The following is a 23,466-nucleotide window of genomic DNA, read 5'->3' as shown; positions in this document are numbered from 1 at the left end:
CTGAAAGCAGATTCCTAACAACTGAGCGAGGCCCAAAACAGTGCACTGAATGCATTTCTAAGGGCAGCAACAACAACAACAACATGTCCGAAGCCTTCTCTCTATTACTACTGAATGTGTTCACTCTTCTACCTCAAAATTACACCCATTTAACTCTGATGAAGAGTGCTCTCACCACAGATGTGTAAAAGAGTGAGGACCTAAAGCACTGCACAGTGTGAACTCACTGCAATCTACAAATTGGCCAAAAAGCCATCTTTTCTGATTTACTGTGGCCCCTACTGTAAGTGTGTGGCCAGCTTCAATCATCCTCCTTAATGCACTAACCATTAGAGTCTGTCCTGAAAGAGAATATACCCTGGTGTCTCAATTACGGTCCAAGACTGAATCTCTACAGTCTTTCGTGGCCATAAAAGTAAATGACTATTCATTTTCTGCTCCAGGTCCCACATAGCAACCACACAGCAACCGCACAGTCCGGTCTACTGTTGGAACAACAAAAACTCGTCTTCCCGAACTATTGTCCAATGAATCACTCTGACTGCTGTGGTGAGAGTGCCAATTAAAGGTGGGAAGAAGATTTAAATTGACAAAATGTTTCCTTGTCCCTTTAACAATGACTCTCCTTTATTTCCCCCTCTTCATATTTGCAGAGCTGTACATGTAAGTGGAAGAGTGAATATAACACGACATATAAACACAACATCAAAACAGGTGAAACATGTCACAGACGTGAGAGAGCTTCAGTACATAATGCGCTTTGATCTACTGGGTGAGATTGAGTGATCTGTAAACTCTGAAAGAGTGACAGGCACAAAGGCACTGCAACAAGAGCACAGACAATAAGTGGTGGTGGTGGGGGGGAAACACACAGAAGAAGAGTTTTCAGGAGAGTTTTAACTACCCTCTATATAATACGCACCAATATTATCCTCCCAAACTGGGAGAAATATCCATAAATGACAAACAGAGAATAAAAGAGAGTCTGTGAACAGTTGTCTTGTTCTTTTAAGAGCCGTTAATTTCCGATTATGGAGCACATTGCTGCATTCGCTCTGTGTCTGCGTCGGACTGACAGCGCGGCCAGGTTTACGTTTAATTGCTGGCGCTCTTGAGTGAGAGAGATAATCAGAGGTAGAGAGAAGAATGATACATGAGGGAATGTGGGAGGCAGAGATGTGGAAGTGGAATAATCTGCAAATGGGGGGGGGGATGGGGACGTTTATATCAACGACTGACAAGCAGGTGAAAAGTAGGTCAAAAATGTGTCTTTGAGGGGGGAAAAAGGTCTGCGAAATATGAACAATAATCTGTTTATGCAGTTTTGATCAGAGGAGAAACAGTTAAGTGGGTCCAAAATGTGTTCTGAATGCATATGAGGCACCATTTAAGTTTCAACACGGGGTGTAAACGCTTGTTTTCTACAGTATCCCCATGTTTCTCATTTAGACAATTTGATTTACTGAGTAAATGCATTTGTTAACCTTTGATACGCATGATGGAGGCTTTCACAAAGACAACTTACCTTAAGTAAAAATGGCTTATTCTAGTGTTACAAACACTAGGGATGCGTGATATTATCGGCACAATATCGGTATCTTTGAGCTTTAAAATCTATTATCTGATATCGGCAAACACGGCAAGATCCGCCGATATGACTAATAGTATAGGCTGGAAAAGCTGCTACCACTTTGACTCCTATGTTAGCGACCCCACAGCGATTATTTTTTTGATCCTTATTTAAGATATTTTGTATCCAAATCTGCTGCGACATATGTGTGAAAAATATGATGATTAATTTCACAACAGAAGAGACTAAATGACTTCTGCAGATGCGCAAAAAATAAAGACGTATTAATCGGTATCGCTTATCGACCCAAGCATTCCCGATATATTGGGTATCATGCCTATCATCCCCAACTAAATCTAAACATTTTTTTTTAATTTGTAGTAAAATGATTGTACACTTGTACAAGATTTAAATTTCTGACAATAAAGCCTCCTCAAAGTTACACACTGGTCTTACATAAGACATGAACTTTGATCCGTACTGTCCGATGTGCACATCCATATGAGTGAGTCCTTCCATCATCTTGTGATATGTGGATTGCAATATCTGTACAATCAATATTTCGGTCTGCTTTTAAAAACCTCCCTTACTTGAAGCCTACGCTAAGTGTTCCATTATTAATTAACCAGAGTAAAAAAGAAAAAAGGGGGAAGAGACATCCTTCTGTTTTAAAGCCGCCATCCCAGCACAATAAAAAACACAAAATCAATTTCATTGTCTGTATCGCCGACATTTAACTAATCAGCATCAGCACTCAAAATCTGTTCTGGGGCACTGTAATAAAAAGCCCAGGCAGCAACAGCAAGAGACCATAACCCATAATAATAATAATGTGACACAAACAACAGAGTAACCATTAGCCAAGTAGCACAAAAAGAAAAAGAACAGTGGAAACTCTTTCACTAAATGCTGGGTATATCCTGTATAATGTGTACTATTATAAAGACTTCTTAATTGCAGTCACTGGAAGCTTTTTTGTTATTATTATGTTTACTTAAAAAACAATGCATAATTTGCTTCTTTTTTTTTTTACATTTTTGGGACTTTAATCTGTTTGACTGGGGAAACACGAAGGTTTCTAAGGGCAAAACACATAAAGTCTATTTATGCTGCAGCAGGGATCTCGGGGTCAAGTATGACAAATGACACACCATCGACTTATCAGGACCTTGCAGAGATGATTGGGTGAGTTAGCACCGTAAAAATGAAGGTCGGCATATCACCTCAAAACAAGCCATATGGAACAAGAGTCTGGCTGGTGGTGCGTGGGGTTGGTGAGAGGAGGGTGCGAACGGGGGTTCATATTGCTCTTGATCTTTCCACCATATCACTGATAAGGCTGGTGGGAAATGCACTTCCAAATAGGATTACCTGTGGGTAGCTCAGTGTGTCAAACACCAGGCATGCTGGGTAAAAAAAAAAAAGTGGCAGGGATGTTTACTGTTGAAGCCTTTTGAGCAGCTGAACACTGTAGTTTGAACAGGAACAGTCCTCGAGAATTTATAGCACCAGTCTGATCCAGACAAGCTTATCAGTGGGAGATATTCCGTCCTGCTGAATATTTCATAAGTGCAGTGTATTTATGCTGCCATTACTGGGGGTGACTCACACACCTGAGTCACAGTAGTCACATCAGTGCAACTGCGACGTGACGCAGTTTCAACTTCAGCACACCTGGTTAATACCTATAGATACAGAGGTGCAAAGGAACAATAATACATCAGCCCGTTTAACACTGAGGTCATTTTCAGTTTGCTGATGATTCACCACACGATGATGCATTTCTTTCTATACAATGCCTACATCCCAGCAACTGCACAACCCCCTCACAATAACAGAACACCATGGTATGTTTTTAGTGCAAGTTCAGGGCTGACTGATCTATAGGAGGAGGGGAAAGGTGGCACAGCCTGTTCTTTGTGTGATGTTGGAGCCAAAGGTGGATGAATTCCCTTCCTAAAATCTCATATTTTGTATTCTATTTTATAACTCAAACCTCTGTTGACCTCTGTCAGACTTTGCGCCGGCCAAGATAAACTTGTCTGAAAATATAACATACAGGATGTGAACTACAGAAGAAGTATAGACTTAATCTGGATTGATTGACAGTGATTGACTTTGATTGATTGTGTCTAGGGTAAAACAAAAGACGGGCAGACATATGCAGCTCTTTAACTGACATCAGTATCAGTATTTATATGTACAATGTCAGAAATAATCCTGATCGAAATGAAGCACATATTGTGGCAGCGAAATCTAATCACTGTCAAAAACTAAAGTTAAGCATTATTTTATATTTTCCTACAATGTCTATTGTCTTTCAGCATGACCCAGTATTTTCGTTGTCAGTAATCCAGTCCATGTGGACTTTGTAGTGTTAGTTGTTGAAGAAAACATTCTTTTTGATGCTGAATCACAACTACATATAGAGGTTCGGTTTGGTTTCACACACACAAAGTTAATACGAAGACAAAACACAATACAAACAACCGTGTGGCCACTTTGTCTTCATTACGAGCCAGTAGCTAATAGTGACTAAAAACAGGCTCAGGAGAAATCGAAACATTCTCCATTTAAAACGGACATCCTAAGCTGAGCAGGGTGAATACTTAATTCAAGATGTCCTTTAAACTATTTCTCTATTATCAATATTAATTCCCTCTGAGATAATGCATAAAAAATGACCAAAAAAAAGTCCAAAAGTCTTTAAATTTTAATTAACGCAGCTAAAAAAATAGGATTTATAGGGCTCAAGTTTGAAAATGTTGAAAAACAGCTGCAGAGTTAATCACCAAGGTAACGCATTACACAGTTGCAAAGACAGACTAAACGTGCTTATAAGCTTTTTCCCCAGTAATAGATCGTCTAATATTTACCAAGAGAGAACATTAATATAGAACTTGAAAAATGCAGAAGAAAATGTTGTTTTTTTTATTTATTGAGCACAGTGTAAATATTAGCAAAGCGTGACTTTGGGTCCAACACGTCGTAACATCAGCTGAGAAACTACAGAAATGAAAGTGAAAGAGCATAACCTTCCAAAGAAGACACTACCCAATTTTAAGTTTTAAATTGGCCAGCTATCCTTTGATTAAAGCTTTTATATGCTTGCTGAAATAATTTGATTATCACTCCTACCTGAGCCTTAGGGAGCTCAGTGCGTGACTTTAGGAGAATTTAGGAGTATTATGAAAGAATACTTAAAAAGGTGCCATTATGCCTTTGATGTTGTTCTCTGAACCGAAAATGAAGACGGATAATATATGACCTTCCTTTGCTTTAAACGATACAAAAAAAAATGGTCTTTGTTATTATTGTTTTACAAAGAAACTCACATTTTGCTGTGTGTTGTAAATGCATACAAAAGACATGTACATTGAAAGTAAACAACATTTTCTATCATGGATTCTCTCAATAAAGAGCAGAGGCTCATTTTATGACCTACTCCACACTATTAATAAGAAACATAAACCTTCATCGACTCATTAATCTCATCTTCCTTTCTTTTACTGCTTCGCACTGGGTCAAGGGGAGGGTCAAATAAAAGCTTCGCATGCCACGCTTACGAGATACATGGCAGCATTAAAATTACAAAGTCTGTAATTAGTTCTGATCGTGCAAGATATTGGGCAACGTTTTTTTTTAAAGATCATGTCATCGTAACGAGAAAACAAAGTGGAAGTGAAACTGTGCGCCGATCGTCTCCACTTAGCTCCACTCCTGTCTAAATTTAGTTTATTTTGGAAGTTAACATGACACATGGGAATCCTACAGAGTCACAAAATATGTATAATGCATGTGATATTCCTTCAAGCAGTAACACTGTACGCTGAGCCTCGCAACGACAAGAAATGTGACTCAGACAGTGTAAAGCGCATTGTTTTTCTGTCAACTTATGTGCAGATATAAACAGAAGCCAAAGTCTGCGAGAGCATGTGCTTTTATCACCCGTCTACATTTCATTGGGGGGTGACAGGGTGACACCAAGCCAACTGCTTTGGAGCCCTGTTAAGGTAAATACCTACAAATCCCGAATATTAGCTAAACACCTTTACTGGCAATAAACTGCAGAAACCCTTCTCTACTAGGTAAATATATGGTTTATTGTGGCGTCCAATTGTTTCTGTCTGTGGTTCGCTGACAAATTGGTATGTAGAAGATACAACTGATCTTCAGGAAAGAGTCAAAGTGTCAAAATCTAATTAAAACAAAAAAACAAATCTAGTGGTTAAGATCAGTGCCTCCCAGCAAGGGCAAGTCCTGGTTAGACCAAGGCGTTTCTGTCCTCTGTTTTCCGTATAGACAACAAAAGCTCTTCTGGTTTCCTTTGTGAAGTCAACCAAGAAGTGAAAATATAATAAATAGCCATCAGGGGGAAGTCGGCTGGTAGCAAACATAACTGTTTGAATGGAAGTCGAGTGGAAAATGAGCCCAATTCTCAGTTGGCCTATAGTCTCAAAACATTTCCCTGAGGAGTTAATCATCTCAATCGCTAGTTTCATGTCTTCTTCAATAGCATGATGCAGATTTTTTTAAATATGTTCCCATTTTGAATAAAAAGGGATAAAGTACAGCACAAATGAGTGGACACCAGTGTGACTGTCAGCACTCCAGCTTCCTTCAAACCAAGGAAGATTGGGGTTCGGTTATTGAAAGATTCAAGATCCTTTATGTCATTGTATGTGTATACAACACGATACAGTGTACTGGTTAAAATGGAGCTCAGTACATGCACAGTTCACATTATTTGAATGTGAATGTGAGCAACCTTCATAACATAGGCGTACATAGACTAAAGGTATCACGCCTTAGTTCAACTATGCTTTGTCTGGAGCAGTGCCGTGTGTGGATAAACAAAATAAATAAAAAGTGGGAGTCCTTTTTGCAATGGTTGCAGTGGTTCTGTCTCGCCATAACCGTGTAAATCAGGGGTGTCAAACGTATGGCCCGTGGGCCGGAACCAGCCCACTAGTCGGTCCAATCCGGCCTCCAGGATGAATTGTTAAATATTATATTTTTTTCAGTTACAGACACCTATAAATGGTTGACTTAGGCATGAATGAAATTTCACTTATTTTTCTCAAGACATTTAAGGCTGTTGTAAAAAGATACTAATGTAATTATCACCGAATGTAAAATAAAGGTAAAGGTTTTGAGTGCTTGTTGTTATTTTGCTATTATTTGACTTCAAAGATGAAATTGTGCAGTATGTGGCCGCTGAACTAAAATGAGTTTGACACCCCTGTTAAAGATTGTTATCAGCTATTTTAGGAGATTTTCTTGTGAGTGGTACAAAAGCACATCTAATGACACAGCCAACGCTGTTGTGAGCATTTTACACTACTTTTTCTGTGTGTGTCAGGTCAGGTCAGGTCGCTCTGACTGACTGTATCTCAAAGAATTGAAACTATATGGACAATGTCAGACTTGGACATTTACTTAAAGTGGAGAGAAGAAGGAGAGAAAATGTCTGGGGAGCTGATGTGTTAAACCAGTAAAAAAGTGAGGGTAAGTCTTGTGTGCTTGTCCGTGCACAGAGAGTCATGGCTGAGATATCCTACTAAGTGGACCAGTCAACTTTGTCATGGTCTCCGTCACGTTGATGTGTAGCATCACTTCTAGAACGAAACACAGTAGAAAAAAAAAAACTGCAGTGCAGGGACCAATACCGTACCTCAGTCATTACTTATGCGTCATTTCAATGCAGAAATTACACAAGGATGTCCAGTGTTTTTGTCTTTGAAACACCAGAATATACAGTATAAGCGGTGAGTGATCTTATATCGGACATTCAAGTTGGATCCATTTAACCTGCACAACACTTTGAACCATTAGGCTTTTTTTTTATTATTATTACAGCAGTACTGCAAAATAAAGCACAATGACTGATGTTGCTATTAACTCTGTGTAATTTGATTTTTGTGATTTGTCTAGGATCAATGGAATGAAACATGCACTGCAGGTATTGTGGGTGAACAATTGCTCTATTTCAGAGTTCCTAAACTGCTTCGCTTACAGACTAGAATTCCACTCCTTATTTAGGGGGGGGACATCTTCCCAAACAAATTAACAAGGGAAATAAAACGTAGATAATAATTTAAAATGTACGATTAAACATGGTGAAACAATGCTTGGAACAAAGGGTCATTTACAGGGATCTTAAACAATTCCCTGTGCAAAGCCACTTATGGGCACCCTCAAAAAATTAACTTACAAAACAAGTTGGAACAAAAGAACAACAGTGGGTCGCTGAGTGAGTTTATCTACATGATTGAAACCACCAGTGTTCCTTTGGACCATGAAATTGTCATTTGTTCTGCAAGCATTACATCAAATCAGAGTTCAGAGCCATGCCAGGACTGCTCGCTGCAGCTAAGCTTATTTTAACGTGTTATCTGAAAGTATCTCTGTGAATAATTATGTTTGCCTGTAGAGAATGTAAAAAAATGCATAGTGTCAAGCTACAGAACGGGATGAAAAATCCCCTAAACTCTTACTAGATTCACCAAGCAATGCAAAATCCTCACATGTGATTATGTTTTGCAGTGTAAGTGCACGCGCACTGGAGCATGTTGGAATATTTTCATTTGAGTGACTGTTGTGTGGCATTTGCACCAGTGAAAGATTTTTAGAGTGTGCACAAAAATAATGTAACCAGCATGGGAGATTACATTCAGTGACTTGCTTAAAACCATTAAAGAGGAAGGGGGGGGGGGGGACGACGACCAACCAAGCAGAGGGGATTACTCTGGGCTTGAATGTGGAAGGGGGAAACAAGGGCAACACTGACAACGAGGCACTGACAACAGCACTAGCAGGGGATCGGGTTAAACTGGGTGGCAGATTGCCAAGTCATTGTTCTAGAAAGAGGAAAGAACAGAGAAAGGAGAGATGGATATAGGACACTGGAAGGATAAGACACTGGAAGAAAGACAGGAGCAGAAAGGAAGTAATAAAAGTACAGGAGCAGCACAGATTCCATCTTGCAAACAACAAACCAAGGGTCTTTGCCACCAACAGCATCCTGCCTTTGATGTACACTGCATTTAGCTAGCACTGAGGAGCAGACGAGTGGTAGAGTCGGCGGTGAGAAAGCCAGAAAGAGAGGAAGAAGCCATTAGCATTATGAAAAGCATCAGACCCAGAGGCATATGAAACAGCCACTTTGATGACTACTACTCTTTGCTCCATGAGGAGGTGGTGGTGGTGGTGGTGGTGGTGGAAGTGGGGCTTAATGAAAGGAGGGGGGTGGGAGAGGGGGGGCTGGGTGTTGCAATGATTACAGGCCTGCAAGAAGGACATGTAGCCAGGCTGTAGAAGCCCAAAAATAAGCAAATAAAAGAAATACAGGACATACGATAAAGCTGTACACCCAGAAGTCATTCCAGCCAGCCAATTGAAATAAATCGAGATGAAGGAGAGGACTTGGCTCAGGGTTAGTGTGAGGCAGCGGACCTCTTGGCTGATTTGGTGTACAGCATGGTGACATATACTGACCTGGGCTTGAGACAGCACTAGTGGTGGTGGGTTCAATAATCGCTACAGGGGACGAGAGGGGGAGAGGGAGGGGGAGGGAAAGAGGACATTCATGTATTATTAACAGAATGGAGACGTAAATGAAAGAAAAAAAGAAAAAAATGCATGCAAGGACCAAAGGACAGGGGATGAGACAAATCCTCTCCATGCATTAAGGACTGGAGTTTTTGTGACAAGATGCAACCTCCACATGCTCGTCAGGGACATTTTTTTTTATATATCACACAAGTTGCCTCGGATTTGCATGGGTTACTTCTAAGAAACCTGGGGAGTGGTGTTGGTCAAAAGCACCAAGTGGGGTTTTGTGATCAGACAAAAACCTTCATTGTTCTTCTGGTGTGCTCAACAACTGGTTATGTCTTCCCCTAAAAGATTCCAATACCAAAACATGCTCACTTAGCTCCTCTAGTTTTATCTGGACCTGCGGGGTTTGTTCTTTAAACCACACTTTAGTTTTATTTTAAGTGCCCTCAGAACACAGACATTTTCCACAGCGTGTCCATCATTTCGACTGACGCCAAAAAACAAGACAAAAAAAAAAGAGAATGTGTAGTTTGGAGATGAAAAAGTGTGACATCTGCGGACGTTCAGCCTAAAGATTCAAACATTAAGAGCTATGTGTTTCCATCAAGAGGGACAGCAAACAAACAAAGATGTCCAACATTACAACCACAACTGCTAATTAACTGATCCCAGACAGGACCGGGAAATAACATGAACATGACTTTTCTGTCAAAAACATGTTGATCGTAAGGAATCTTTGGATGAACGATTGCAAATTTCATTTATGTCTTATCTTACAAAACTTACAGTTGAACACACACTATTGTGCAGCATACATTTATCAATACTAGTTTGGTATAAACAAATATCCCTGTAGTGTACACATAATAACACATTTGAGCTGAAGTTTGTGATAAATAAATAACGAGCCCAACTTTCAGTTTGGTAAACAACCCGCTTAATTCAAGATAAGCTGTCGCCAGCTTTGTGCACTGACTCACTTGGATGCTGGATCTGTGTGACGTGTCAAACCAAAGCTGTTCTTTACCACCAGAGCTCAGCTCAAAGTGACACAGTGGTTTGATACATTTTTTTTTTTGGCACACCAACAGTGCAACTACAAAGATGATAATGGTAGGTAATAATAGTCAATAAAACTTTTTTATACTTCCCATAATCGTATAAACCACCTTCCTCCACAGAGCTTCAGAGGGCAGGTGGAGCCTTTTTCCCCCCCCCTCAAAAAGCAAAACTCAAAATGGACATTATAAAAGATTCACACCCTCAAGACCAACGCTTTCAATCTGTGATCACTGTGTCACTGCTGTGATGTGTGAACTGTGCGATGACTGTGTTGCCAGTGAATATTTACTGTCATTTCACCATTTAATTTGTCAGGCCGTCAGGACGTGCTTTTTCACTGCTATATTGATGGTCAAATTTATCTTTTGTTCCACAAAGTTTTCCACTTTGACTACTCCTGGAGGAGCTGATCTTTTTTTAATCTCTTTCTTCGAACAGGCAGCTGGGTGTAATCTGATTAATATTTGAGCATGAATTCACCAGCGAATCATTTCATGAGCTCCTCGACACTTCTCCGTTACTGTGGAACATATCTTTTGACATGCAATATCTTCTTCATCGCTCCAAACTGACTTGGACTCTTTCTCATTCAGTGGAGCAACGCATCGATTCACATTCTATACGTGACAGTTGACCCCCTCGCACAGCCTGCTCACTTGTGAGATAAAACACATTCGTTTTCATGGCTATTTCGTTTGATTGAATGCGTTTCCTCTTGGCTCTCTGTCGGCAGGATATTGTATGAAACAACTCGGCCCTGATCAGGGTTTAGCTCCCCACAGTCTCTACATTAATAATAAAGATGCACACATTAATATCAAACTAAAGAAGGTTTATGGACTCATCTTCAGCATGTGGACTGGTTTTTCACAAACATAAGGACATTTTGTCACATTTAAAATGAATATTGAATGTTGAATATTTTACTAGTATATGATCAAACAGATAAAAAGACGGTATCTTTTGCTGTAGCCTAACAAATCTCAGTGAAAGAGTAAGAAGAAAGTACAAAACTTTAGGTGTCCAGTATCGTCTCCACTGCTGCATTTGATGGAGTTAGAAACTTGCTTTCATGCAACGACACACTGTTTGTGTGAAATGTTCAAACGGTATAACTCGAGATGGCTCCAGCTCTGCTTGGTAAGCTTCCACTCGTGTGTCCTTAAGTGTGATGTGTGTCAGTGTGAAGCAATGCCCACAGGAGAGAGTACGCAAGTGAGGAGGAATGAGAGAATGCATTAAATGACTGAATTTGTTTGCATGTGCTCGTCACAGTGAGTGTCATATATGTGGCCTTTGAAGACTGCGCTAATTTAAAACCCCGAGCTAATCATTTATTCATCTCATGTAATTTTTTTAATGCTGCCTGCCCAGAGAATGTATCATCCTGTTGGCAACTGCTGGGCTCAGTCATCCAGGGACAAACGTCCCTCGCAGTTCATCTGGACTCCTATGGGAGTCGGTGACGGTGGGTTGGGTGTGGGTGGGTATAACAGTCCATTGCCTGCTGGGCTGCAGGATGAACACTCTGCTACAGCACAAAACATTCCCTCATTGCAGTGCGACTGGAAAATGTTAATGGCCCTTCTGATTGCCTAAATATGGAAATGCGGCAGTCAAATGATATGTAAATGGCGCAAACACTATAAGGGTGCTTTTGGGCATAATAAAGGACGCCGCAACTTCCCTATGTTCAATTCATTCAGCGTATTTTGATAGGTGAGTATTTGTAAAATGAAAAGACCTAAAAACTATGACACAAACGATCCATTTTGTTCATCTTAACAATTTCATCACTGCAACAACAGTTCGCTATCACCAGGACCCAAACTGTTTTATGACCAACGCAGGCAAATAAACGGAAGAGGTTCCACACGAGTATGACTGCCTGAATGTGCACGAATTCAACATCATTTCCCTGCATTTAGGCCGTTATCACACATCCACAATCGAGGTTGCGCCTCCATCTGTCATCTGTGCTCCCTGAGTCAGGTACAATCACATGGCGTGGAAACAAACATCCTCAACAACGGTGACCGATGAGGACACGTGTCGAAAATGACACCTGCAAATGCGATGATTGATAAGCGTGACAGACGAAACACGACGTTCATTAACCAACTAGCCAGCGGTGTCTCTTTTGTCTGGGGGGGGGGGGAGGAAGGGCAGTGATAGAAAGAGAGAAACTCTTTTTCTTTCTCGGCCATCAGTCTCCTCTGATTACCGCTGAGGGGGGGGATGAGAGGAGAGGAGAGGAGATGGGAGGAAATGAAGGCACAAGTATAGGTGAAGGAAATCTTCTTCAGGGCTAAGCCGAGGTGGGCTGGGGGATAAGAGCTTGACCAATTAAGCTGGAGAACTCCTCAGAAAATTGGAGTGAACAGCCTCAGTCTTTATGTGGTAGTTCACGTCCATCTAGCACATGAAATTGGAAGTAGAAATAGGAATTGCCAGTTTGGTGATTGTTATACTGCAGCTGAAACCATATGTTCCGTGTGTGTGTGTGTGTGTGTTTTTATTTTAGGAACATTTTCTGGCATAAACACTGACCTTGCTGGGACCAGGAGTTCTCATGGGGGCCAACATCTGGTCTTTAATGAGGAAGAACCTAATTTGTGAGGATCTGGTCAAGTTCAGGGCTAACATTTGAATTGTGGTTAGGTTGAGGCTAGGGTTAGGTATTACCTGGTCATGTTAAGATGAGGGATAATGCTTTGTTTAGGCTGTCCAAATGAGTGGAGGCCAGATACAACAATACAAGTGACAATATTACTTCACCACATTAATATCTGTGGCTTTCATACTTTTGGGATTAGGTAGTAACACATTTTGTTCCCCTAAAACTGATGTCTGAATGGTTACATTTGAGGAGTCTGAAAATAACTTCAGGACAATTTCCCATTGAGGCTCATGCAGCCTACCGCCGTCTTATTTGTCCCACAGTTTCCTAATAAGCCATTATTTTTTTCACTGTGTGTTTTACACATTTTGCCTAGCTTGCGTTTTACCATCCCTCTCTCTCACTCCCTGGGTGAACTGGGTGAAACCCTGTCGTTAAAGCTTTAAGTGTCCTTGCAGGTAGACAGACACGGTCGGCGCATGTTTTCATGCAGAGTGGGATCTGCTGACCACAAACATGAGAGCATCTCTCCCTTGCAAAGCTACGGCCACTTCTACGACCACAGTATTGTCAAACAATCTTGAAATATGACACTCATGTGGTAACACATTATTGGCACACATTGGCCTTGTCTTGGCAGTACCACTTATTTAAAAGATGTCAGCAAAACAAAGCTCTTCCTGTGATGCGGAGCGATCTAAAACCAGAGTGAACATCAGCGCTGCGTTTGAACGGTGGCGACAACTAAAAGCCCAGAAAGGGCTGCAAAGTGATGCCATGGTGGCGCTGTTTCTACTGCACAGGTAAGTTAGCTTTATGTCTTTGTGATCTTTTCAGAGTATTTGTTGATTTTCAACATCACGTTGTCATTTGAAGTATCCAAAATAGTTAGCGTCACCAAAGATAGATGACACTTACAGTTGCTCTAACTGCTATGTCATTAACTGCGATTCTGTTGCGTGAAAAGCGAAAGACCAATACAATAAAAATAACTGAATCACAGCATGGGCCCCACATGTAAAAGTGATTTTTTTAAAGTTGTTTTCAGCTGAATACAAATATTCCATCTGCAAACACATACACACGCTTAAAAAAACCCCCCACATTATTACATAAGTCATTATACCTTTTGCGACTTAACAATTCTTTAGACGCCTAGGCATTTATGACAAGAGCATTCCCATTTCAGAAGTGATTCATTCACTGATGAAACTGGGTCTTGTGCTCGTCAATAAACGGACGAGTATAAAAGCGCTTGTGCGCACAGAGCGCACATAGCACTCCAACAATGGCGACAAAGAGGCTTTACACTTTCTTTCTGCTCGAGAGAAACCAGTTTGTTTTACCACAGCTTTTTGACACACGGCTTACAGTGGTACTTATCTGAAAGAGAAAACAATCACTGGCTAATGGTTAAACAGAACAAAACACCACGCGTTCGTCGAACCCCACAGGCAGATCTAGTATCCCTACCACGATATTACACACTACACTGTACGTGTCATACAGTGGGGATACGGCCAACCAACTAATGAAGCAGACATTTATTATGGTTATTTATTGGTTGGAGCTTGAGATTAAGAATTTATGCAGCTCAAGGACTACAACTTTTCACCTTCAGATTAAAAAAAACTGTACATTTCAATAGGGATGACATTTGCCTGACCTTTTCAAGCCACGTGCATGTAATTAACCTATTACTACAATGACAACAGCTATAGAAACTACTGTACATACATTATACACATACTAACCATCCTCATCTTTTAACACTTACAATTCACCGCCATATGCCATGCTCGATCAAACATGCATGTACCATTCCCCCTTTCCCCACCTTGTTTATCAATAGCTATTGACTAATTCTAAAACAGCAATCTAAAGTCACCCGTGGTGATGTCCAACCTCTGGGTACGGCTATTTGCATCAGCCTACCCGTGAGAATGCGCTGGAATGATTGCTTGCCATTTCTCATCAAGAGCAACAGCAGAATTGCCCTCTCTGTTTAGCAGAGATCACAAAAGAGAGAGAAAGAGTGAACGGAACGATACAAAGAAAGGTTTTCATCATTCATTTATCACCAACAAGGCTGGAAACGGAGAGGATGAAAGCGTGAGAGAGCAAGAAAGTGAGATTAGAGAATCCGATAAACAAAGCCATGACAGGGCAGCGAGATGGGGGGGGGGGGGAGAAGAGAGAGTGAGAGAAGAGGAGATAAGCTGGAGGTGGCAGTACAGGAAGCTGCCTCCTCTGTCTGTTCTGAGGGGTTCTTTGCCGCTCTGCCTTTGAGGCCTCGCTTGTGTCACATTAAGATCATCCATTTGAGGACCCCAGACAAGCTTTTGAAGTTCTTTGTGCATACACAAACAGGTGAGTGGAGTTTTTCCTTTGACAATTGCCAACTACACAGAAATATCTTTTTGTATTCTGCGGCCTGCTAGGGACAATGTTATCATCAGAGCGTGCAGTGCAAGCTGGTGAATAATTTAATTCACCTGTTCATATTTCATCACCGAATACATTAAAGAGGAATTGTCAGCCATACTCTAAAACGGTGAGGGAAATGTGCTTTCCCTGCTCCCTGTTGTCATTGCTTTTGTGTGCGCTTGGCAAGTGAAGCAGCGGACAAAATGATGAAAATGTGTAAGAATACAGTGTAGGATTATCAAATGCCTACCAAGAAGTGCAACATGAGGCGCTGCATAATAAGTGGAGTTCTTGTCAACAACTTTGTGAATGTACACAAATATGACATAAAAAATATAAGACATAAAAACTTATTTGCGGAATGAAAGCAGTTTAAAGCCACTTTTTTGAGGGAGTGAGCTTTAAAATGAAAATAGCCCGCATTGACTACAGACTCATCAAACAAGTGTAATTCGGTTTGAAGTGGAAAATTTATATTTGATAGAAAAATAATATGATGTGACCCTGATTTTGCAAAGGGATCAAAAAGCCTTGTACTCCTACTCACTAATTCAGTGGTTGATAGACCTTGGTAGGTAAGCACAACAATGGGAATATGCCTAAGGGAATCTTCATGGTCTTTTGAAAACCCTTCACATAATAGGCCTATATCATAGTTTAATGATGAATAAAGAACTTCAGCCAGCTATTGGGATTAGCAATTAGCCTTGTAATAGACCAATGACTCATCCTGACCTGTGCATATTGTGCCTTTTTACCAGTGTGTTTAAGCTTCAGTCATTTATTTCAGCCTGTTATCGACAATAAACTGTCAGCCCACTGTCCATCATATCATAAAAATAGACCATGACAGCGTATTATTTGTATTCAAGGCTTCTTTAAGACAAACTCTACCAAAAAAAAGTGTTTCTTTCAACCACTCAAACTTTTCCACTGGAAAAAACATGACGTCTTCTAGGGCATTTGTGTGCTATCTTTGAAAGACATTCATCGTGTTTTGCTATTGGTTGAGTGTTCAAATGCATGTGTTCACCGGCACAGCCCAGTGTTTCCCCTGCATCCATTCAGCAGATGCACACAGCTGTTGCTAGTTCACTGATAGAATTTCCCAAGATCATTAATATCAACGTGCAACTAATGATTATCCCGACTTGCTCGCTGTGTGAGTGCGGCAACTGCCATCAAATCCTCCCCAGTCCATCGACTCATTCTAAGTCCTAACATGAGAGGAGGATGGCTCCTTCTGGGAATAACACAGTGCCTAACAAGCAGGTAGGAGACGATGGAGAAGTGAATGAGGGCAGAGAAGACAGTTCACAGTCATCACGTTATTAAGCTCAGCATCCAAAATATCCTGAGTGATTGTTTTTTCTACAATGAAATACAACAGGATGCCACTGTTTCTTACACAAATATCCTGCACGTTAAATGGAAAAGTATATCTGCCAGAGCACAGTTCATGAGCATTTTTCTAAGTAGTGAATATTTCAAAATGTCTCTGTTATGTTATGGGTGATTATTGTTTTAATTAAACACCATATTTTTCCCTGCAGCCATCAAAGGACAAACAGGAAAGCTAATGAATTAATTTATATGCTTTTTTGTATTTCTATCTGTTTAGTATTTTGAAAGGGAACACAAAAGTAATGATAATCGCAGTAATATCTAAATGCAGATATATAGTTTCCCAAACCATATTAAACAACACTGCACTGTCAAAGTTGCAGCTGCAGCTTGGCCTCTGATTATCTGCCTGCTCGGAAACTATGAAAATCTGAATGAAACTGCAATGTGGCGTTCAACACAACCTAACTGACCTGTGTTGGTGTCTCTTTAATTACCATGCTCTTACCTCAAAGAAACATTTGTTCTCAAGAGTGTTTTTTTTTTCCTTTAAAAGCAGATGTTCAACACACCCACCCACAGGCATACAGACTTTGCAACCGTATTAGACAACCAATTCTTTAAAAACAAAAGAAAAAGATAACTAGGAAACATTAAACAACTTCTACAGACTCGATTGGCTTTAATCATGTTCTAAAAAGATTGCTGCAGCACAATTGAATACTTCTAAGAGCAAAAACTCCCACTGATTCCTGAGGCACTCAGATATCGGACTTATCACAACTCCAGTTAGTCACAAGCAGATAAAATGGCAACTTACGGATGAGAGTCAGACTGGCATTAGCAGTCCCTAGCTTGTTGGTGGCGACGCATGTGTAGTTCCCGTAGCGATCCTCTGTCATGTTGGTCACGGCGAGGACTGATCTGGAGCTGAGGCTCTTGATGTCGATGCCTTGACCCTTGATAATCCTAAAAAAAGAGAATAGAATCAATGCACGTGAAGCTTGTATCCATTTCACAGAGAAACAATATGGTACACATGTCTGTCATCCATTATTGGATCTACACATTTTCCATTGCTTCATTGCCTCCTTCAACACATCTATTTAACGTTTGGGTGTGTGTGCCATCTGACACTGACATTGATCAGAGTCAATGTGAAGGACTGAGAGGAGAGAGAGAGAGAGATGAGCCGGGGGTGAACCAGCTGGGTGCCACTTGACATGATGTTCATTGTTTTGTTGCGAGGGGAATACAATCACTCTTATTCCAGTTGTGAAACTGATAAATGTCTGATTGTTTACATTGGCAGTCATGATGATCTTCAACAGCGCAGAGAGATTAAAATTCCCTCTGTAATGGCATATGCTGTGCATCCTGAATGTGGGATTATTGTGGATAACATTCTTTTTTCTCTTTATAACAGAACAAACCCAGGGGAGCAGATTTGTTTCTCTCTCTTGGCCTTACTATGCAGGTCATGATCTTTAATTTGGCTCTGATAGCACCGAGTTTCACTCAGAGTTGAAATATTATGCATAACCTAATGTCCAGCAAATATACAAACAAACAACAAATCTGTTGCTCTGTTTGCTCTCCGACCGAAATGACTTAATAAATGTTAGATAAACACACACTCGTCATCTTGGCAGATGTCTTGCAAAGTGAAATACTCTGGTTATTGCAAGTATTTCCCTATGGAAGTTCAGGTAATAAGAACCTTGTCTTAAAGTGTCTTAAACAGACTTTTGTCTTAATCAGGTTAAAATTAGAATATTGCTGTACATGCAAACAAAGTCACAGATACATTACAAGTGAGATATCACTGTCACACTAAGGTCATTTATGAAAAAAAAAATATATGTATAGCAGCGCCGGCAAGACTAGGATAATGCTTATCTTTAGCATTTGGCCAGCTTGTAACTATCACGCTTGTGTATTAAGTTATAAATTATGGCATTGTGCATGGTGATATAGGGTATGTAGATCGTTAACTAAAAAGGTTGAAATGCATGATTAACAAGCAACGGATCAACTTGAGCCTACATATAGCTTGTGAAAATGTGCTTTTCCATAGGTTTGGTTGACATTAGAGATGAGTTATCTCTTTTTTTCTCTCCTCACATTAGCCTCTGCCGACCATGATGAGAAGAGGACTTCAAATGACAGCCAGTTTGCACTGGCAGACAAGGGGAAATGGCATTGGAAAAACAAGACGAGGCAGTCACACATTTTAACATTAAAGGTTTATTGCCTCTTTATGTTCGAGTGGAGAAAAAAAATGCAAATGAGATAAAACTAAAGGGCGGAAACAGATGGCGTAAGTCAAACCACAATATGGGTAAGATTTCAATTTTATGAAATAGTCATGAGTAGTGGTTAGCACTCTTTCCTTTGCAGCGAGAAGACCTGGGTTTTGCGACCTGCCATTCTGCATGGAGTTTGTGGGTTTTCTCTGGCCTCTCCAGTTTCCTCCGACAGTCCAAACACATGCAGATTTGTAGATTAGGCATATTAGATATTCTAAATTGACTGTAGGCGTGAGAGTGGATGGTTGTTTGTTTCTATGTGACCCTGTGATGGACTGGTGACCTGTCCAGAGTGTACCTCGACTGTCACCATATGTCAGCTGGGATTGGCACCAGCGCCCGCTGTGACTCTCATGTGGAGGATAAAGTGGTAGAATATAGAAGGATGGATGGATGGATGGATGGAAAACTGATTTGATAAATTTTCACGTGTTCTGTGCTTGTCCTTTCCATGATGAGGAGAAGGTTAAGAAATCGCCTTGATGCCATAAAAAAAGTCATTGAATTAAGTAAATAAGACTCATGACAACTTGCCTCCTTGGCAATTTGAATTAATTGAAACCACCCCATAATTACAATTAGCACAGTGTGAGTTGATTGAAATTGTGCTCACCAGGAGTGAGTAAATGGTGGGTAATGGGGGTAATTTGGTTTTTAAATTCAAGAACTGACACTTGAATCGAGACTGATTGATGCATGTGCCGAGAATGATTTAAGCCAGTTGCAGGCAAAGATTTTATTTAGAACGGGGGCAAGGCACACATGAAATAGTTCTGTGAGTTTTGACGGATCACATAGAATACTGCATTTTACTATACACTGTACCTTTTATATACAAATACAAAATGCTAGTTATAAAATGCGTACAGTAAAAACAGCCACGTACAAGTATCACTGACAAACACCTGGGCTCACCTTTTCTCACCCTTGTACCACTCAAACGTTGGAAACGGCACAGCAGCCGCCTCACACCTTAGCAGAGCTGTGCGCCCCAGTCCAACTTCGTTGGTTTTTACTTCATGGATAGTTGGAGCAACTAGGAACAAAAAAAAGGAAAAATGTTTAAGTGAGAGTCAGACACAAACGCTGGGAATTGAACCTGAAAATGACAAGATCCAACTTTGTGGTCAGTGAACACATTACACAATATAAACCCAACATTCAACCATCTACAGAGGTGGAGCCAGGGAGGAGAAGGGGGCAGCATCCATTCCCATTGTTGAGGAAAAGAAAAGAAGTGCACCGCATGGTGATAAATGGCTTAGTGAAAAATCAAAGACTCAATAGCAGAGGGAGGTTCTGTGAATGAAGAATGGGGCATCCTTTCATGTGCTGTAATGCACTGTAAATGTCTTAGCGAGTGTCCTCAAAGAAGCTTTACATATGGACGGATTCGAAAGCATCCAAGTCCTTTTGTACTTCAAATATTTACCCTGCACGTAGTAACACACCTTTGAAAGAAACAAAATTAATTAAATGAATTTATATAGACTTAGAACAATGGACAAAACCTATTTTGCCTTTCTCTTCCCGTCACAAAGCGACAATTAAAACACTGGTTACATTTGGAATTATTGGCTAGTGTTTCGCCAGCAGTCATTCAGTGCTGCTGCTAAAATATCCCACTATCATTTCATGTTACTAATGATTATCACTCACAACTTGCACACAACACCCACCATCAAGTCGTGCCGGTTCCACATTCTTAGGAAGACGGAACGTTAACAAAGCTGCTTTAGGGAATAGCACAGTGCGTCACAAATGAGCAACTGCTCCACACTCTCCCTCCTGCTGCATGTGAATGCAGTGAATGACAGCAGAGCAGAGAACATAGTTCACATTAAGTGGTTTGGACGACAGTTTGACAGTAAATGTAGAGTATAGGAGCTGACATTTGTCTTTTACTAATCACTGCAGACCCTCAAGAAACAGAGTAAAGGAGGGTAGCTCAGCTGACATTAAAAGCTAAAGTTAACAGGCATGTTTTCACATGATTTTCAATCACTTGACAGCAGTTGCTTTTAGCTGCTATGGAAAGTTTGCTATACAATAAGAGGAAATCACATTATTTAGCTGCTGGTCAGTACTACCTGTGTGTCCAGTTTAAATTCAGCTTAGCCTCTTAAACTGGTTGGTTTGGAAGAGAAAGTAGACCAGTGACCATAGAGGAGCTGGTTCTGATGAACTGAAAATAAACTGAAAAGAATTTCAATTTTCAATGAATGTGTGAATTGGCTCCAGTGACCCGCGACCTTCATGTGGAGGATAAAGTTTTATAGAGCTGCAACTAACAATTATTTTCATAATCGATTAATCTGTCGATTATTTTCTCGATTAATTGATGAATGGTTTGGTCCATAAAATATCAGAAAACCATGAAAAATGTTGATCGGTGTTCGTCAAACCTGGAAATGATGATGTACTCAAATGTCTTGTTTTGTCCACAAACCAAAATGATTGACTTGTAATGATTAATTTGTTATCCAGAGCAAAGAAATTAAGAAAATATTCATATTTAAGAAGCTTAAACAATCAGAAATCTGGTTTTAATCATGAAAAAAGCTTCAAACCGATTAATCGATTATCAAAATAGTTGCCGATTAATTTAGTAATCGATTAATCGTTTCAGCTCAGTGTGAGTAATATTCTCTGATGTGGCCTTTAATTTTCTAATATTTATTCGTACAGCTATATATGTAAATTAAGAGAGAAATTTAACATTAATAATCCTAATAACCTTAAATAGCAGACAACGAGCCTTTCAGTCAGTCAGACCTCTAACCTGTATCCTGCGTAATAGCTTGGCTAAGGGCCTACATACAGCTGCTCTTGGAGATGTTGCTAAGGATGACCTCAGTACAGAAGCTGAAGCTGCCACAGCAAACGGAACTCCCAAGGTATTAACTGCCATCAAACTCTCTTACTGTCTGGATGGCCTATGCTAGTTCTGACAACATGTTTAATTAAAGGAAATATCTGCACTACTCTAGGGACACGGGTGCCGCGAAACATCTGAGTCCCATTTCAATGAAGAGAAAGCAGCATGGGCCCACTGTGTGAACACTCTCTTTCTGTCAACCCGTGAGAGAGCACATAGACAGATGAGGTGGGATGTAACAGATCTGTGTGTGATGGGAAAAAAAAAAAAAATGATATAAGTGAGCATTACATGCACATGTGACATCTGGCCATGTAGGAGAAGCAAAGTAAGGTGACAGCGTGCTCTGTGATGATGGATAAACCTTCCTCTCCATCCTCATGAGCACATTGACACGACTAGTGTATGTAGATTTTCTGTCCCCGCGTACGTGTGCCAATTATATAGTTATTATATAACATTCACTTTGTGGCCAGGCTCAACAAAGTGAATGACCAAGCAAGTGAGATATGGCAAAGTTTCTCACTTGGCAATTGGACGCCACACTGCAGGGTATTATTATTCCTTAACTGGCTGTGTTTGCTCCGTCTGAGTACATGCGTGGTGAAAACCTGTGGGTGTGTTTATGAAATATCCAAAGAAAACGTCTCAGATTAGATCTGTGTCCATTTAAATCACAGCCAGCCTTAATGTCACCATCCCGTCCAATAAAAAAAAAAAAAAAAGCTTACAGAGCAGTAACATATCTTTATCAGATTTTACTTACAGAAGACCTTTAACAACTTGCAACAAAACCTATAAGAGGATTGCAAAATCACACGATTAAAGACACAATGAAAAAGGAGGGGGGAAAAAAAACAGATCTCTGTATCATAGAAATATAAGTAAACAATAACAAGAGACAAAATCGATGCATAATGCTGACCGACGTAGGCTTAGTGAATCCTCATAATCCTTCACTGGTGTCACTGTGCAGCACCAGTGATTTTCTGAAGCCTCTGAATGCACCAGGGGTGACCCGACTGTCGCCCTGTATCCACTTACTTGGAGAGTGGACATGGTGGCCGAGCCAGGTATGTCAATACTTGAAGTTCTTATTTTGTTCTCACTTGTAAGAGATTTTAATCTCAATGTGACTTTCAAGAAAAAAGAAAAAGAGAGTAACTTCAAAAAGTTCCTTGCCTCACAGAGAGCCATTATTTTTCAACATAAGTCTCTTTAATGTCAGTACACCGATGTTTAAGCTCCACTATCCCTTTGTGGATGGTCACATCTTGAGCCTCCAGACACTTTGTTTTGGAAGCAGAGGGAAGTCAGATGGTGCCAGGTGGTGTATGAAAGGTGCACGGGGCAACAGTTCAAAGCGAAATGTTCGGCTTTTTCTGCCACCACATTCTTGTCCATATATTGCTTTCCGTCTCACCTACTGATTTACTACCTACTGTGCAAAGCAATGACACAACAAACATTTCAGTTGTTGTGGACAGTGACAAGGCTCCATATTACACGAATATCCACCAAAATGGGTCTGAGCTACTTGTTGAAGCCTGAGGTGAAGGTTGAATTAGAAAAAACATGAACAAAACGAAAATGGATTTTGTTGTGTTGTTTTTGAAAACACAAAACCACTGTAAAATTGCTTGAATACATTTTTTGGAAGAGGGAACATTTTGATGACTTCCATTTTATTTATTAC

At 40.4% G+C, this 23,466-nt stretch overlaps 1 protein-coding gene across 1 annotated transcript in view; it reads right to left on the bottom strand.

The window, feature by feature from the left end:
* Positions 1-23,466, bottom strand: part of negr1 (neuronal growth regulator 1) — a 136,753-nt gene that overhangs the window by 23,472 nt on the left and 89,815 nt on the right. The window contains exons 5-6 of the mRNA XM_058638845.1: positions 19,808-19,928; positions 17,404-17,552 (exon numbers count right to left, since the gene is read on the bottom strand). Of these exons, the coding sequence (XP_058494828.1) occupies positions 17,404-17,552; positions 19,808-19,928 (270 nt within the window). The remainder of the gene's footprint in view (positions 1-17,403; positions 17,553-19,807; positions 19,929-23,466) is intronic.

This window comes from Solea solea, chromosome 9, assembly GCF_958295425.1.
Source record: "Solea solea chromosome 9, fSolSol10.1, whole genome shotgun sequence".
Classification (NCBI taxonomy): domain Eukaryota; kingdom Metazoa; phylum Chordata; class Actinopteri; order Pleuronectiformes; family Soleidae; genus Solea; species Solea solea.
Note: the sequence above shows the minus strand (reverse complement) of the source record. Positions and strands in the feature narration are given on the sequence as shown.